This window comes from Myxine glutinosa, chromosome 4 (assembly GCF_964187855.1).
Source record: "Myxine glutinosa chromosome 4, kmMyxGlut1.1, whole genome shotgun sequence".
In the NCBI taxonomy this organism is placed as follows: Eukaryota; Metazoa; Chordata; class Myxini; order Myxiniformes; family Myxinidae; genus Myxine; species Myxine glutinosa.
The window spans coordinates 77,473,426-77,490,658 of record NC_136264.1 but is presented as its reverse complement, the minus strand read 5'-3'; the positions used below and the strand labels follow the sequence as shown (position 1 = coordinate 77,490,658).

Below are 17,233 nucleotides of genomic sequence, written 5' to 3'. Positions count from 1 at the left end.
GACAGAGAAATGTTGTATAATTTGTCTTTGATACGAAATCCGACATTGAGAGAGAAAGTTGATAGGTTTATTGTGAAAAAAATGATAAGTGTTAAATTGAAACTTGGTCTTGGTTATTTCCCAAAAAACTATTAAACTCCAATGATGTTATCAAGACTGAGGAGCTTTTGGCTAATGAATTACATAAACCTATAATCACAAAGTTTAAAAGAAGGAAAGTTTATTCTAAATACACTGACCACATATGGTCTGCTGATTTAATCGAACTAAATAATGATAAGGGATACAGGTATGCTTTAACCGTTATTGATTTGAGGAGTAGATTTGCCTGGGTTGTCCCTTTAAAAAATAAAAGGGGTGATACTTTAATGTTAGCCTTTAAGCTAATATTTGATAGGGATAAAAGAAAACCAAAGAAACTGTGGACCGATGAGGGAACAGAGTTCTACAACAAAATATTCATGAAATTTCTTAAGGGGAAGGGTATTAAATTATACAGCACCTTTAATGAAGGAAAGGCAGTTGTTATTGAGCGTTTTAATCGTACTTTGAAAGAGAAATTATATAAAAAATTCACACAACTCGGTTCTCAAAAATGGGTGTATTTAATTCAGGATATTGTAGATAATTACAATAATACAGTTCATTCATCAACAAAATCAAAACCATCAGAAACATTTACAAAATTAGAATATGAAAAGGAGATTAATTTGAGAAAGCCCAAGTTCAAAGTTGGTGATATTGTAAGGATATACAAATGGAAAAGCCATTTTGAGAAAGGTTATACACAAAAATGGACTAATGAATTATTTAAAATCATTGATGTAATGGATACAGTCCCTTGGACCTACAAATTATATGATTTAAATGGAGAAGAAATCTTGGGTTCATTTTACTCGCAAGAATTACAAAAAACAAAGCTAATAATTCATTAAACAACATTTCTATTCACCCCACCCAGATTAGCTAATTTAATTCGTGGTAATAAAAAAAAAAAAATTAAATAAATAAAAAATCATAAGCCCCGCCCACACAGACCCCGCCCACACCCATCACCCTCCCGTGCGTTCCCCCACCCTTGATCCCCCCTCATCCCACCCCCACCTTCCCCACACACACAAGGGGAGGGGAGGGGTGGGATGGGGGGGGGATCAGGGGGTGGGGGAACGCACCCTCCCCTCTAACCTTTATTCTTTTCTTGTAATTAATAATTAAATAATTCTGGACAAAGCATATATATATAAATAATATTTTAAACAAAATCTTTATATTTTTAAGACATTTTTCTTGAGGTATTACACATTTAACTTCTTCCCAGCACAAATCATCAATCTCTTCCAAACATAAGTCAAAGGTAGTTTCAACAGCAGCAGATATCTTCAGGTTTGGAATCTCTTTCTGTCAAAGGCAAGAGGGGTAAAACAAGGAGAGAAATAAATGACTGATATACCCTGAATCACCTCCCACAATGCGCAGGGATATGGTGTACCTATTCGAAACGGTGTACCCACACATTGACACACACATGCTTACCTCCACAAAATCAAGCTTAGCGTTCAGATCGTCGAGATGAAAATTAAGGATATCACAGGATGACAGGAAATAACCATTCCTATGGAGTCCAAAATCGTCCCACTCCAAGCTTTGGTCTTCGAGGCTGCAACCATTCCTATGGAGTCCAAAATCGTCCCACTCCAAGCTTTGGTCTTCGAGGCTGCAAACAAAATAAGGAGAAATTACTATGCTGAAGTAAGCTTGACAAAACATCACACACACACACACACACACACACACTAAGGCAGCGTCGTTTAACACAAATGTATTAATATTTAGTATCTTACCTTGCATATGAATCTTGCAAGAACGGTGAAACATGCAAATGGTTTAAATACTCATTCGCCTCGTTGTAAATCTCTTTCGGAAAAACTTCATTTTCTGCCAAGACCAGGTCATTTTCAAAACCTGAATTGCTGTAATAAAAAAAAAAATATCATGTTATATAAATTTAAATTAATCACATACAAAGCTCTCACCAACAGTTCAATTCTGAATGTTCAAACAGTTCAAACTTACCCTTGTGAGTATTCTTCATCACTGGAATAAGACAAGTTGTCGTTCATCTTCGTCGATTCACAATGTTTAAAATTGAACTGAATACGGTTTTTTATAATGTAAAATGTATTCAGGGAAGAGAACTGGCTGACAGCATTTCGAGGAATCTCAAGGCGTGTGTGAAAACAGGAAACGAAACAAAACTTTCTGGGAAGTTATCCAAGTCAGTGAAACAACGTCATTTCTCAAAAGCGAATAATTAATTTAAAAAAGGTTTGAGTATGGTGATGGAAGTTGGAGGAGAATTAAATTATTTCCCACGCATAAACAAATATTTGTAGGGTCGTTGTTTGAGTGGGCTATATTCACCAGATGGTATTAAGAGTAAAAGGTTAAAAGGTCCATAAGGTCAGAAGGATCACAGGTGTTTAAGTGGTCTAATGAATAAGGATAACATGTCAAAAGGTTAGAAGGTTCGTAAATAACAGGGTGAGAGAAATATAGGTGTTTAGGGTCAATGAGGGAGGGAAAGAATTAATATGGAAGTGAATGGGTCAAAGATTAATCTGCCAGATGATATGTAGAAGAAAGATGATAGGTCTATAAGAGAAAACAAATATTTGTAGTGTTTGAGTGGTCTAATGAACAACATTAAGGATAGGTACTACAGACAAAAGGTTCATAAAGATGAGGGTGGGAGAAATAGAGGTGTTTATGATTTTTGAAAAAGACAAGGGGGTAAATGACATTAGATAGGGATTTCCCATGTTAAACGGAGGTGTCCCAGAAGCAACATTATTACACTACTATACTCTTTCTTTTTCTTTTTTTCTCTTTCTCTTTCTCTTTCTCTTTCTCTTTCTCTTTCTCTTTCTCTTTCTCTTTCTCTTTCTCTTTCTCTTTCTCTTTCTCTTTCTCTTTCTCTTTCTCTTTCTCTCTCTCTCTCTCTCTCTCTCTCTCTCTCTCTCTCTCTCTCTCTCTCTCTCTCTCTCCTTGTGACGGCTGCGTTTCGTGTAGTGCCACCTGGGAAGTTTGGTACCGTCGGAGCTCGGTGCAGCCGAGCGAGAAGGACCGAGGGAGGAGCTCTGGCCTGTCTGCTTCACGTCAGCGGCTGGTGGTGAACGCGACTTCGTGTGATGGCCCCGGACGGTCAAGGATGCCAGACGGAGTATCAGCCAACGCACCACACTACACTATGCATTTATTTTTACTCTCGTCTTCCCCTTGTGTTGTATATGAGTCCATGAGGGGGTGCCCCAATTAAGAATTCAATATTACCGTACATTCATTTTTGTTGCCCTGGTATTAGTTTCATTAAATCATTATTTATTGCATTTCCTTGTTGTGCCTGTCTTGTACATTTATTTGACTGTGGGGATCTGATAACCCACGTGCCGCGTCCATCCGTGCAGGTAAGCCCTCACTGCCCTCAACTACCCCCTGCGCGTGCACAAGGTACCGCCATAGTTGGGTATACGCCTCGGAGTTAAAGCTCGTTTGGTCATCTGTCACCCTGAGGTTTTCACAACAGGGTGGACACGACAATATAATGTGCTCGGAAAAGCAAAGCAAGAGTTTAAAAGACCATTCCCATAGTCATTTTCTCAAGGCTGTGGTGGGGTAAGCCTCTCTATGAACTCTTAGTTTTAACATTTTCAGCTCATTCCATCCAGCGGTTCGGCAGTGCATAGTAGTCCAACAAACAAACACTTCTCATAATAGTGCGGGAGCCCAGAAACATTTGTTTCACATCTCGAGTACAAAAGGTTTGAGGCCTGGAATATATGCATCTATGATAGGAGACCCCAAAAAGGCAATTCTTAAGTTCTGCAATTCTGCACAGCAACCAGGGGGCGCCACCAAAGACCCCTAAATGTGACTCTTAATTCACAATTTGAGTACATCTTTCAAACTTGTCTTAAAATGTTCTCTATAGGAGTGGAAATCAGAATTCCCAATTCTTAAGTTTTCAATTTGTGTATTAGGTCGCTTAAGAACGACCTAATTAATGCTAATTAACGCTAATTAGCATTTTTAATTCACAATTTGAGTACATCCATGAAACATATGGCAATGTATTCCTTAGGTCATCCTAAATCAAGATCAGTCATTCTTAAGTATCCATTTCATGTATTAACCCACTTAAGAATGCACACTGACAAAAAGGAGAAACATAGATTGTATACAAACACAATGTTTTATTTTTTTATAAACTACACAAAAATGTACTTAGTATGCATGAATTATGCTTCAAAATCAGATCATAGTAAGTCATGTAGTAAATTGGCGTCCTGGTTCTACCGCCCATCAACAATTAAATCTCAAATCTCGGAACAAAAAACAATTTTTAATGTTAATTTTATAAAAATTAATACCTAATGTCTAACTTTTACTCTATTAGCGATATTGCTGTTTTATCTCTGACTATCGCTTATAAACTATTTAACATGTTTAAGCTAATTACCCTGAACTAAAAACAAATTTTAATGTATGTAAAAACTCAACTAACTATATCAACGAAAAATTATTGAATTTATCTCAAACATCAACATGATTGTATATATGTTGTTTTATCCAACATTCCTAACATTATTTTGCTTAAAATTTCAAAAACATTACAAATTCCCTGTCAGGATGCTTTGGATATGTACCGTACTGAATATAATCGTATGAACAGGTTTGGTCGATTGTAAACCTACACATCACCATCATCACCATCTCCTTCAACGTCCTCTTCATCAGAAGATGACTGCGCTAGGACCTCATCATCGTCAGCATCAGCTAATTCTTCATCATCTGGAACGAGCGACTCCGGAAGTTGGTCTCCCTCAAACCAGATGGGTTTATATTGATCTCCCACTAGTTCCCATCCGTCATCCTCTGATGGGTGTTGCTGGATGATTGGCTGGTCAGCATTGGCCCACATTCTTGAAACAAGCGATACACGCTTTATGTGGGCAGCAACCTCTCTTTCGCATGGAGGAATACTACTGGCATCAGCTCCCTTCAGCTTTTCAAGTGGGTTCTTTCCTCTTAACTTGGGCTTGTAAATTCTTTCAAAGGTCTTGAACCTGTAGGCGTTTAACGTTTCCTTCGACTTCTCTTTGGCTCCATACATTATAGCAGTGAATTTCAAGAGTGTGTCCTTGCATTTCTCGCTTGGCAGTCCATCTGTTGACAAAGCTTTGAAAGCTTGCTGTACATCGGGCATCTTTTCCAGCTTATTAAAGGGCTGAACCTTGCCCTTTCTTACAAATGCTGCGGTGTAATCCGAGCCGGTAAAGGCATGGAAGGCAGGGAGGGAACTGCACAGTTGTGGTCCCAGTGACTTGGATATCGCTGTTAGGTCAATGAGCCTCCGATTACGCTTGGATGTAGTACCGACATCCATCCAGATGTGGCTGCTGAATTTCTCACAATGATAGAGCATAATAACAGCTATGTCCGTGTCTGAGGCGCGTATTACTACATTTCCATTCGAGGTGTCTGCTGCCTTTGCATGCATGCAGATCTTGGTATCCGCTTCTTCATGGTTGTTACTGAGCATGTCTACGGTATCTCGCTTGACCTCTCCTTCGCTTACGTGGAAATGGAAGCACTGGCCTGACGGAACATCTAGGAAGACATCACAGGTCCCAAGTATATGAGCGTAGTGATCATCTTTGGTATCTTCCTATATGGCTGGAGTGCAGTATCTGTACTCTCAAGGGTTCTCTTCCTTTTGCCTGTCTTTACTTGCCGAGCACTAGTTGAGGTTGAAACTGCCATGACAGCAGATGCTTCACGTTCTTCATCAGGTGCTGGCACATTTTGGTACAGAATACCCATGGTATCGTGCAGCGAATTGGCTCCAGACATGGTTTGAGTCATCTCATCGAAATTGTCGAAGGCTAATCCGACTGGTTTACCTACGACTGTTCCTTTTGGACAAGCAAGCTTCTGTTCTTGAATGGATTCAGCTGTGGCAGTTTCAACTTCTTCCAATGTGTTGTAGCTTAAACAGTGACCAAACCTGTTCAGGACTTGAACCATTTTTTTACTGCCAGTGACCGACTTAACACTCATACCAAGAGCTACATGTTTTGCAGGTTTTGCGCGACCCCGTTGTACAATGAACAAGGCATCCTGACTAGACGAATTTGCGCGGCGCTTTACTGACTCTGTATATCGCTCTGGTTTTAGCCCTCCGTACAAAATATTGAAAAAATCTACTACAAGTTTTGGGGGTGACGAGTCCCCGTTTCTTAAATCCTCCAATGTCGGACATTCAGGAAGGTCGACCTTTTCAACCTTGAGCAACTGGTTGCGCAAAAGCAATGCTGCTTTGGCGATTGTTCTCTCATCAGTAGATGTGTAATCATATACAACACGAATTGCATCATCTGCGGTTTCTGCATTATATAAGATGTTTCCAAGCCTTTTCCCAAGTGAACTCTGTATCTTTATGCGCGCTTTGAAGTGACTCATCAATGTCCTAGAGAGGCTGAAGGCGCTTCCCCTGGGCGTTTCTGCGGATGCCGAACAAATATCAAGATAACGTTCATATACAGAATTAAGAAGTTCAGGTCTGTTGTCTATTATTACAGATTGCTCAATGTATGCAAAAATGTCCAACACACTGGTCTCAGAAGGCGTTTTTGTTTCACGTGTGTCCTTTTGGGAAACTCGATTGGCTGACAACAAATACGCACTTTTACATGAATGATGGTAGTGGGCCTCCTTGGCAATTAAATCCGTATCAACTACTTTTGGAATAACCTTACTGTCATTTAATGTCTTTGCTGCATTTTGGATCGATACACCGGCTTCAATGGTTTCACATCTTCCCAACAGTTCGACGCTTCCACCTTTGAGTCGTTTTATCTTTTTCTCACAGAATAGACAAACAGGTGGCAAAATCCTGGCAGATGATGTAGAAGGTGCCGACTCCTTGGATGGACGTAAATGTGGGGCATTGCTACGGTGAACATCACTGGCGGCTTTAACAGGCGGCGTTTGGGATGAGATGGCGGTAAAGTTCTTGTAACAAGAAACATGGTAACCATCCATTTCAGCAGGAGACGTAGGCAATCTCTGAACTACACCACAATAGACAGAGTCCTGGAAATGTTGCTTTTGCCGTCTATTAGCTGCTGCTGTTTCTACTGCTTCCCATTGCGTATCCTTGAAAGGTAGAACGTCTGGACGAGCTTTCTTGTCTGCACTGCGTTGGATGTGAAGAATACATCTGCGTTCCAATGATGAAACAGTAGGCTGGACAGTAGGCTGGACAGTAGGCTGGACAGTAGGCGTAGTATTGGTGGCCGATTCCATGGTTGCATGTTTCAAATCATTGTCTGAAAAATAAAATCACAGCGGGTGGTCAGTGAGCATGGCGAGTCAGTCAGTTTTGGTCAGTGAAATCCAAAAGAAGTTATTTCAAATTTTGAGGCAATAAGTCATTATTTTCTACTCAGCTGTGGTTCGAACCTGAAATCGGTATGCATACAGAACTTTGGATACCCTCATCTGCCTGGACATTTCCTGCGCGCCACCTAGGCCTAGGGCTACATAATTCTGTATCGGCCCCGAATGCTTATTAGGCCTACAGCATAGTATTGTTTGTTGGGTTAGGGTTAGGGTTGGGTTAGGGTTAGGGTTAGGGTTAGGGTTACCATGTTTCTTGTTACAAGAACTTTACCGCCATCTCATCCCAAACGCCACCTGTTAAAGCCGCCAGTGATGTTCACCATAGCAATGCCCCACATTTATGTCCATCCAAGGAGTCGTCACCTTCTACAACCTCTGCCGGGGTTTTGCCACCTAACCCCAAACCCTAACCCTATTTGTTGACTTACCTAAGCAGTGATCTAGGCATTGCAGGCAACATCAGACATTCTGCAGCCGATTCAGAGAATCTATGGAGGGAAAGAGCAGGAGATTCCCCATGATTAGGTCCTATGATAAACCGACAACTCCCTCTACAGGGTGTCCCAGAAAGTTCGTCCCTCAAGATAGTGTCACAAACCTGGATTGATAATGTGTTAATATTTCCCTTTAAGTCACTGGTTATTATTCCCCAAACAATGTTGTATATTGGTCCCAGTTATTCACTGCAGGACAGTCATTTCTGTAGAGAGGCACTTCCTGTTTAGGGTGTAATTGGCTCAAGTTAGGGAAGAAGCCTCCCCATTGGCTGGGAGGCCAAAACTCCTTCCTTAACCAAAACTGAACACCCTCGATCCGGCCAGCCAGACAGGTGTGTGCATGCTCAGCACTGGTGTGGGTGTCTACTTGGGGCCTGCCCTCAGGTCAGCACTCCAGCCCCTCCCTTGCATATAAGGGAGGGCCAGCCAGGGAGTGGAGGGGGGATAGCAGCCAGTGACAACCCAAATTCCGTTACAATACTGACTGCATTCTTAAGTGGGTTGATGCATGAAATGGACACATAAGAATTGCTGTTCTTGATTCACGATGATCTACTGAACAGTTTGGGACCAATTTGAAAGATGTACTCAAATTGTGAATTAACACTCACCTTGCCAGGGACGGGGTCAATGAGTACATTTTGCGTTCTTAAGTGGGTTAATACATGAAATGGATACTTAAGAATGACTGATCTTGATTTAGGATGACCTAAGGAATACATTGCCATATGTTTCATGGATGTACTCAAATTGTGAATTAAAAATGCTAATTAGCGTTAATTAGCATTAATTAGGTCGTTCTTAAGCGACCTAATACACAAATTGAAAACTTAAGAATTGGGAATTCTGATTTCCACTCCTATAGAGAACATTTTAAGACAAGTTTGAAAGATGTACTCAAATTGTGAATTAAGAGTCACATTTAGGGGTCTTTGGTGGCGCCCCCTGGTTGCTGTGCAGAATTGCAGAACTTAAGAATTGCCTTTTTGGGGTCTCCTATCATAGATGCATATATTCCAGGCCTCAAACCTTTTGTACTCGAGATGTGAAACAAATGTTTCTGGGCTCCCGCACTATAAGGTGAAAACACAAGTTTGGCATGGCAGTTTCAACTTCCAGTAGTATGAATTCTGTTTCCCACCAAAAAGCTTCCCGTGGGCACCCTGAGTACAAGAGTGCATAAAAGTAAAACAAATGCACAAAAAGTATTATAACCCCACCCCACCTCCCTTCCACCCTTTTATAGGATTTTGATGGTTTTTATGCAGAGAATTGGGAATTTTATTTTGACTTGTAACACCCACACACACCAGGTGCGGGACTTGCTTGATACACGTTTACATCGAGATTATTTGTCCTCCTCTACCCTCACAGTGCACCTCTGGACTATGAATTCCTTTCCATCCCCTAAAACCCTCCCGTGCACACACCGAGTGTAACCAGCAGTTTTGAACTCATCCAGTCTAGTGGTTCAGGATACTCACTTCCACCAGGCCATGCTATATGATACACCATTATACAACAGAGAGAATTGGCTGGCAACCCCCCTCTCCCCCCACCTTACTATTACATTAGTATAAGAGACTCAAGGAAGAATGACACACACACACACACACACACACACACACACACCTACATACTGTATATGAATCATACCCGTTATATTTATTTATAGGAGTGAGGCTCATAGAAGAGCAAGGTAGAACTGACTGTGGGAGAAACATCAAGGGAATAAACAAAGAGGAAAAGAGGAGGGAAGTAAACATTGAACTAGGAAGTAAGATGGTTGAGTTCGGAAAGGTTAAAGGGGGTAATAAAGATAAATGGGTCATAATTGGGGACAATAAGAGATGGCGATACACTGCAGGCTTAAACCCCTGGAGTGAAGACCGGGAAGGAAAAGCATCTGGAAGGCAGCTCCATAGACAGAAGCAAGGAATAAATCAGTTGAGGTGTGTAGTCAGCTTGGATTTTATAAGTTTAACCACAAGGAGCTTACTGGAAGAACATGTGCATCATGGAGTTGCTGGGGAGGCTAGGAGGACTGAGAGAGAGCAGAAAGAGCAATGTTGAAGAATAGATGGTACAAAACAGAAACCGCAAACATGCCTACAATGTGAAAGCAACATACCTCGTGCCTCAGCCTCAACACCATTACAGGAGATTCCAATACTTTTGAGATCTAGATTCCACCAATTCCAATCTCTAGATTCCACCGAATCCAGAAGAGATAAATTTGATGCTGTGGCACCAGCTTATGCCCCTGTACATCATGAAATGTGTTGTGCAGATACTTTAGTTTTAGTCTGCGGGTGCAAGTAAATGCAAACAATGTTCTCTGGCATAAAACTATGCAGCCAATTGCCACACCTTATCTGGACCATCTCTCCTCAAGAAAAAAAAACTATGAGAGCCACTGGTACTGCAAAAAATATATCTGTTGAACAACAAGGAAGTGCCTATGCATGCACCATCCAATGAGAGGGAATCAGACCATATTACTGTAAAAAAAATAAAACATTCAAACCAGGACTTGCTAGCCCCATGTCAGGTGAAAGTGGGTGGCCCTCTCTCACACCTGCAGTCCAGCATCATGGTGTGCTTAAGGGTAAACCAAATAATGCATGACATAACAACACCAGTATAGAGCAGTATTAGTTTTTCTTTGCAGGAGTGAGGCTCATGGAAAATAATTAAATGTATACAACTAACAAATAATTTGAAAATAATTGCAATCAATTGTAGAACCCGAGGGCATTATTAATTTATTTTTTTTGTATACAAGATCGAGGCTCGTGAAAGAGCTAACATTAATCACAAAAAAAAAAAAACGATACATAAAACATATAATAAGGGGAGCGGTAGACAAGATGGGGAGAGAGGGGGAAGCACACAAGCACAACATTTGAGAGCAGGGACATCAGGAGATAAGTGGGAGTGAGGGGGCTTGGGAGGAGGAGGAGGCGTGGGAAGGGTGGGGGGGGGGGGGGGGGGGGTGGTTCGAAGTATAAAACACATGGACACTGCAAGGACTTCCAGGAAAGAAGTTGGTATTTCAAAAAAGTGGATCTGGGGTGAATTAATGGGGGTAGAAAAGATCAAGGTTTTGGATGGGGGAAGATAAGAGATGGTGGAAAATACTTGTGGTGGTAAACAGCTGTTTTAAAGACCTGGAGGGAGGAGTGGGATTTAAGAGAGTGAGGGAGTTTGTTGCAGAGACGGGAGAAAAGAGGAATGAAGGAGTGAAGGTGAGCAGAGAGTCTTGATTTTGGCAATTTCACCAGAAGAGGGTTGCTGGCATTGCTGGCAGATCTTGTGCGATCTGCAGGAATATTTGGGGGACAGAGCACAGATAGAGCTGGGGGAGCAAGGCCGGAAAGGAGTGGGTAGAAGACAGAAAGACCACCAACCTGCCTGCGGTGAGTGAGTGAAAGGCCCTCGGAGTTAGCTTCATCGCGGGAGATTCCAATGATTCTGAAAGCTTTGGTTTCAACAGCGTGAAGCCGGGCTAGGTGTGAGGCAGGAGCACCAGCCCAGAGGGGAGAACAGTATTCCATTGAGCTGCGGATGAAAGCCTTGTATGTGGTGAGGAGCTCAGGTGTGCCAAGGAAGGACTTCGCACGACGGAGGATGCCCAGTCGGCGACTGGCTTTGCAGGCCAGATTTGAAATGTGGTTTTCCCAGGAAAGATCATGGCAGATAGTGAGACCCAAAAGCTGGAGTGACAGAACTTATTGGAGAGGATTATTCAGAAAGTAGATGGGAGGGTTGTCTCTTTTCAGAGAGACATAGTAAGAGTGTGAGATTTGTCAGGATTGAAAGACATGTTCCACTTGTTTGACCAGTCTGTGATTTTGTCCAGGTCTGCAGAGAGTGAGGGGGCTGCAGACTGCCAATCTGAGATATGAGGAATGGAGCGGCAGAGAGCGGAGTCATCAGCAAAGAGATGGAGAGGATTTTCAAGAGTCAGAGAGATCATTGATGAAGACCAGAAAATACACAGGGCCCAGAACACTGCCTTGGGGAACTCCAGCCTGAACAGGAAGGGGAGAGGAGAGAAACCCATTCAGGGCCACACGTTGACTTCGACCAGAGAGGAAGTCCGCAAGCCATGCGTGTGTCCATGCATTTGTCCTTTGTGTGTGTAAAAATGTCTAGTACAAAATAAGAAACTTAGTGATAATGACTCCAGATGACGTGTATATCACAAGCAGCTTTCCCTGCAGTGAATCAGGGAGTGCGCGTTGCAAGTGCCATGCCAACAGCAGACCCATACTCTTCCATGCCTGAGGGTGTCGTTGTCTGGCATGTGGCATTGTGATCCATCGCACTGGAGGAACCGCTACCTAAATGTTACCCATTCCACCTCCTCATCCTCTTTGCCTGCTCAAGCATTCGGTCTACAAATTAAGCCTACTTATTGTGACAAAGAGTTAGGAAAATAAAGTTCATGAAATTCAATTCCCTTTTTGTATTGTCTACATGGCTTTTATGTTCTCCGTGCTTATAGCAACTTCTGCACAGTTATTTATTACATTTATGATGATACTAAGATTGTATTACTGAGATTGTAGCATGTGCATGTACATATCATGGCATACAATGCCAAATTTTGGTAACTGGAGTGTTTGCTCTGTTCTGTGCACATAGACTGTGGTACAAGGCTGACCATAGTGCAGGTCAATGTTAGCGATTGTGAAGGATAATCCGTTCTGCATTTTCACAATTGGATCACAGCAAGTCGGTCATTGGGACCCCTGGTACCATGCCACATCCAGCTTATAACAATGCTTAGCACTCACTCAGCATCAAGGGCACATTTGGGGAGAGTCAGGAAGTATGTATTCACTGGTGGGCTTGCACACTATCTCTCGGGCTCATGATGTTCTAATCACTTAAAGATGTAACCTAGGTCATGAAGGCCCAATTACCAGTTAATAACGCAGGAAATAATGCAAGAGTCTTGCTTCTATAGAGGTTACATACCAGCGAGAAAGACAATGTCATCAGCCTCTTTTTCACCAGAGAGCTAGAAACGAGAAGCTAAAACAATAAAGGTACATCTTTAAAAAAGTTCAGAGGCTTGTGTAAAAGAGATAAAAAATATTTACGTGTAGATCTGTTACATGAACATGCTCATGAACCACAATTACCTACCAAACGAATGGTCATAAAATCATAAAGATACAAACACAAAACTGCCAATATTGTACTTACTATCCAGTCATGAAGCCTCACCTGTGAAAGTGTGCTGCCAGCGGCTCACTGATTGTCCATCCTTGTTCAGAGACTCGATGTAACGGACGTATGCTTCTGAGTGCAATAGCCGTTGTGGACGTGGAGGCACGGTCACGAACATCGGCACCGAGGGGGCCGTGAGGCTGCCTGTCTGGCTTGTCTGGGGAGCCGGGTATGGAGGTGGAGGTGGAGGCTGAGTGGCATACGCCCCCAATTGCCCAATGTGAGCATGGAATCAAGGCAGTGGAAGATTTGGATGGGAGAGGGTTGAGAGAGGGGAAGATAAGGCATGCTTACATGCAAAAATGTGAAGGGATGGAAAGCCATGGAAGGATAAATTAACTTTTAAGAAAATGTATTGAAGGGTCACCCAAAAGGTTATCTCTCCATGGTAACTATTCAACTTTAAAAAGAATGTTTGATGAAAAGGCCACTTTTAAATATGCATTTGTATCATAACGATAATCCTTTTCCCAGTGGAATAATGACAAATGTCATACTTAAGAGTGCATTCATAAAAAGTTTCAGAGTTTCAACCTGGTGACCAACAACAACAAACAACATGCATTTTAAGGCCATTTTGCCTGCTAGAGCAGGGGTTAGCCCCCGCAACCCCCGTTTGGTAAGTGACCGGTTTTCAAAATTTACCTGAAAACATGCCGAATGAGGTTCTCAGAGACGGACGGAATGAGGAATATCTCTAGAATATAGGATTCTCTGAAGGCGAGATTGAGCTATGAAGATCCATGAAGAGGAAGTGATTGAAGACAAAAGCAATAAAAACATAATATATACAGACTTGGCATTTAATATGGAATATTTTTTTTTCTTGACTTGGGTTTACTTTGTGAAATCAGTATATCAATCTGGTGAGTTTATTTTACCCTTTGGTGATGTCGTTGTTGAAAGAACCATGTCACTGATTGTCTTTCGCAGCAAGAAGTCAACAACAGGATTATATCACAGGTGGCGTGACAAAATGTAAGGACAGGTACATTTGACGATTGGCTTCACAATCGGGTATATAAGGGTTGTTGGCATTCTGTATTAGTGGAAAACAACTGCTACACGTCTACAAAAGTTATTGCCGCTTCCTCCGGAGATGGTCCGTCAACTCGGCAATGCTGTTTGTCATGGAGTGGTGGCTTTACGAAATTCCGGCATGAAACAGCGTGCTATTGCTCGGCAGTATGGCATCACTCAAGGTCAGGTGTCAAATATCCTGAAACGAAATGCTGAGGGGTGTCCCTACTCCAATACCGAGGCCAGGACGTCCACGCAGAACCACAAGGAGCGATGATCGCCAGCTGCACCGGTTAGTCTGCAATGGCCGTACCAAGTCAGCTAATCGGCTTCAGGCTGAGTGGCAGAAACTGACAAATGTGCCTGTATCCAGAAGGCTAGTCAACCAACGACTGGTTCAAGCAGGCTATCGTGCCAGGCGTCTCCTGAGAAAGCCACGCCTGACCAGACAACACAGCCAGCGCCGATTGCAGTGGGCCAGAGTGCACCGTCAATGGCAGCCAGGACACTGGAATCATGTGACCTTCAGTGACGAGTTTAGATTTCTGGTCTATCGTCAAGATGGCCGCGTCCGAGTGTGCAGCCAAGTGCATGAAGCCCACAACGAAGATTGTATAGTGCCAAGAGTCCAAGCTGGAGGTGGTGGGGTGACCGTTTGGGCTGCTTTTCATGCAGGGGGCAAAACTGACCTGGTTGTTCTGAATGGAAACCTGAACCAGTTCAAGTACAGGGTCATTCTGGAAGAAACATTGCTTCCATTTGCTCGTGCAGCCTTTCGAGGAAACTTTGTCTTCCAAGATGACAATGCACGGCCTCATCGTGCTCGCATGATCCAACACTTTCTTGCTGACCGTGGTGTCGAGCATATGGAGTGGCCTGCCATGTCCCCGGATATGAATCCGAGAGAGAACTTGTGGGCAGAATTAACGCGTCAAATCGACAACTTGGACCAGCAGCCTAACTCTGTGCGTGAATTGCAGCAGACTATTGTGACTGCATGGCAAGCGATTCCTGTCCAAACCTTGGCAAATCTAGTGAACAGCATGCCTCGACGTGTACGTGCTCTCCTGAATGCTCGTGGGGGTTACACGAAGTACTGAACTGTAATTTTACTTTCCGTAATCCCAGTCATAATTTAGCTTTTGTTTTTGTTGAAAATGTTTTTGGCTAATGTGCAAAATAAAGAGATACTTCTGGAAAACGTACAGAAGTTTAACACAGTACTGTCCGTGAATTGAGTTCGATATCAGTTTACATCACTTCCATGGATCAATTTATTTGCTTCGAAATGTCAAATGTGGTTTTTGTTTCTTTTAAAGGTGACATTAACAAAATCTAGAATAATTTCAACATAATTCCAATGAACTTTTGGTTCTAAGTGATCTTGAAAAGTAAGTTCACCCCCACAAAAAAAATATTCCATATTAAATGCCAAGTCTGTATTTTAATCACTTTGTTAAAATTCAGTGATAATGATTTGTGCATACAGCATTACCTGTGGCATACAGGATGTGAGCATGAGTTGTGTAGCACACCACCGTATTGGAGTATGGTCAGGAGCTAGATCCAGAGGTAACAGTAAATGGAAATACAGACGGATGATTGAATTACCTGATACATGGACACTTTACCATTGCCAACTTAAACCTCCAAACTCTCTGCTTATGACATACAACGCCACCTCCTGCTCCAGGGTCAAAAAACAACCACAAAAAAAACAAACCTTAATTTGAGTACCGTCGTGGTGGGGTAACTTGTGGGTTCAAAAAAAACAAACCTTATTTTGAGTACCGTTGTGGTGGGGTAACTTGTGGGTTCAAAAAAACAAACCTTATTTTGAGTACCGTAGTGGTGGGGTAACTTGTGGGTTCAAAAAAAACAAACCTTATTTTGAGTACCGTAGTGGTGGGGTAACTTGTGGGTTCAAAAAAAACAAACCTTATTTTGAGTACCGTAGTGGTGGGGTAACCTGTGGGTTCAAAAAAAAACAAACCTTATTTTGAGTACCGTAGTGGTGGGGTAACTTGTGGGTTCAAAAAAAACAAACCTTATTTTGAGTACCGTAGTGGTGGGGTAACTTGTGGGTTCAAAAAACAAACCTTATTTTGAGTACCGTAGTGGTGGGGTAACTTGTGGGTTCAAAAAAACAAATCTTATTTTGAGTACCGTAGTGGTGGGGTAACTTGTGGGTTAAAAAAAAACAAACCTTATTTTGAGTACCGTAGTTTGTTTTCAATAATTGGAAATTAATAAATGTAAATTTGTGGTTTTATGTTGTAAAGCAATGCTTCTGTGAGCATGAAAGGAATTCGCGAATTTTGAAATGATATATGAATGTCAAACAAAGCCTTTTGCACATGCGCTGTGTGTGCGTTTACAGTGACTAGGTTCAGTTCGCCAGACACTTTTAATCTGTCGTTACTAGCGAGGAATGTGTAATTCAAATCGTCTTTTAAACATAATTTTCAGCATTTACACGAAGTGGGAATTTCTGGATGGTTAACCATAATTGATCCGTTCCTCAATGAATTGGACTCTAAGAAAATATAAAAACCACCGTTTAGAGGCCATTTTTCCCCGCAAAGCGGGGGTTGGCCTTTTCGGGGACCGTGGTAGTTGTTGTTTTTTGGTCCCCTTTTTGAAGCAATGTTTTACGGCCGGATGCCCTTCCTGACGCCAACCCTTTTTGCCGCCTTCAACGACAAACAGGGAATTACCAGTGAACTGGTACTCAATTAGCCGACCTCGGAAGGATGACAGGCTGAGTCAACCCCCCTGGCATTAATTCGGCGATCGACCGAGATTTGAACCAAAGATCCTAGGATCCTAAGCCGGCACCCTAGCCGCTAGCCCAACACCAGGGATTACTCTAAGAAAATATAGGAATACGAAAAAATATACTTGATCGAGGGGTTAGTTCATTCTAGCATCGGCCATGGATATAACACAAACAAACGCACGTACGCACACACACAGATGCTTCAACTTTTAGCAATTGATGCTAAAATCGAGTA

The 17,233-nt window shown here is 42.2% G+C and overlaps 1 protein-coding gene across 7 annotated transcripts in view; it reads right to left on the bottom strand.

Moving 5' to 3' along the window:
* PBRM1 (polybromo 1) overlaps positions 1-17,233 on the bottom strand; it is a 411,924-nt gene that overhangs the window by 15,485 nt on the left and 379,206 nt on the right. For 3 of the 7 annotated variants that reach the window (XM_078776019.1, XM_078776018.1, XM_078776021.1), the window contains one exon: positions 13,197-13,356. The exons of 2 other annotated variants lie outside the window; for them this stretch is intronic. In XM_078776019.1, coding sequence (XP_078632145.1) covers positions 13,197-13,356 — 160 coding nt within the window. Of the gene's footprint in view, positions 1-13,196; positions 13,390-17,233 lie in introns of all 7 variants that reach the window. 2 more of the 7 variants (XM_078776017.1, XM_078776020.1) reach the window with 1 other exon arrangement.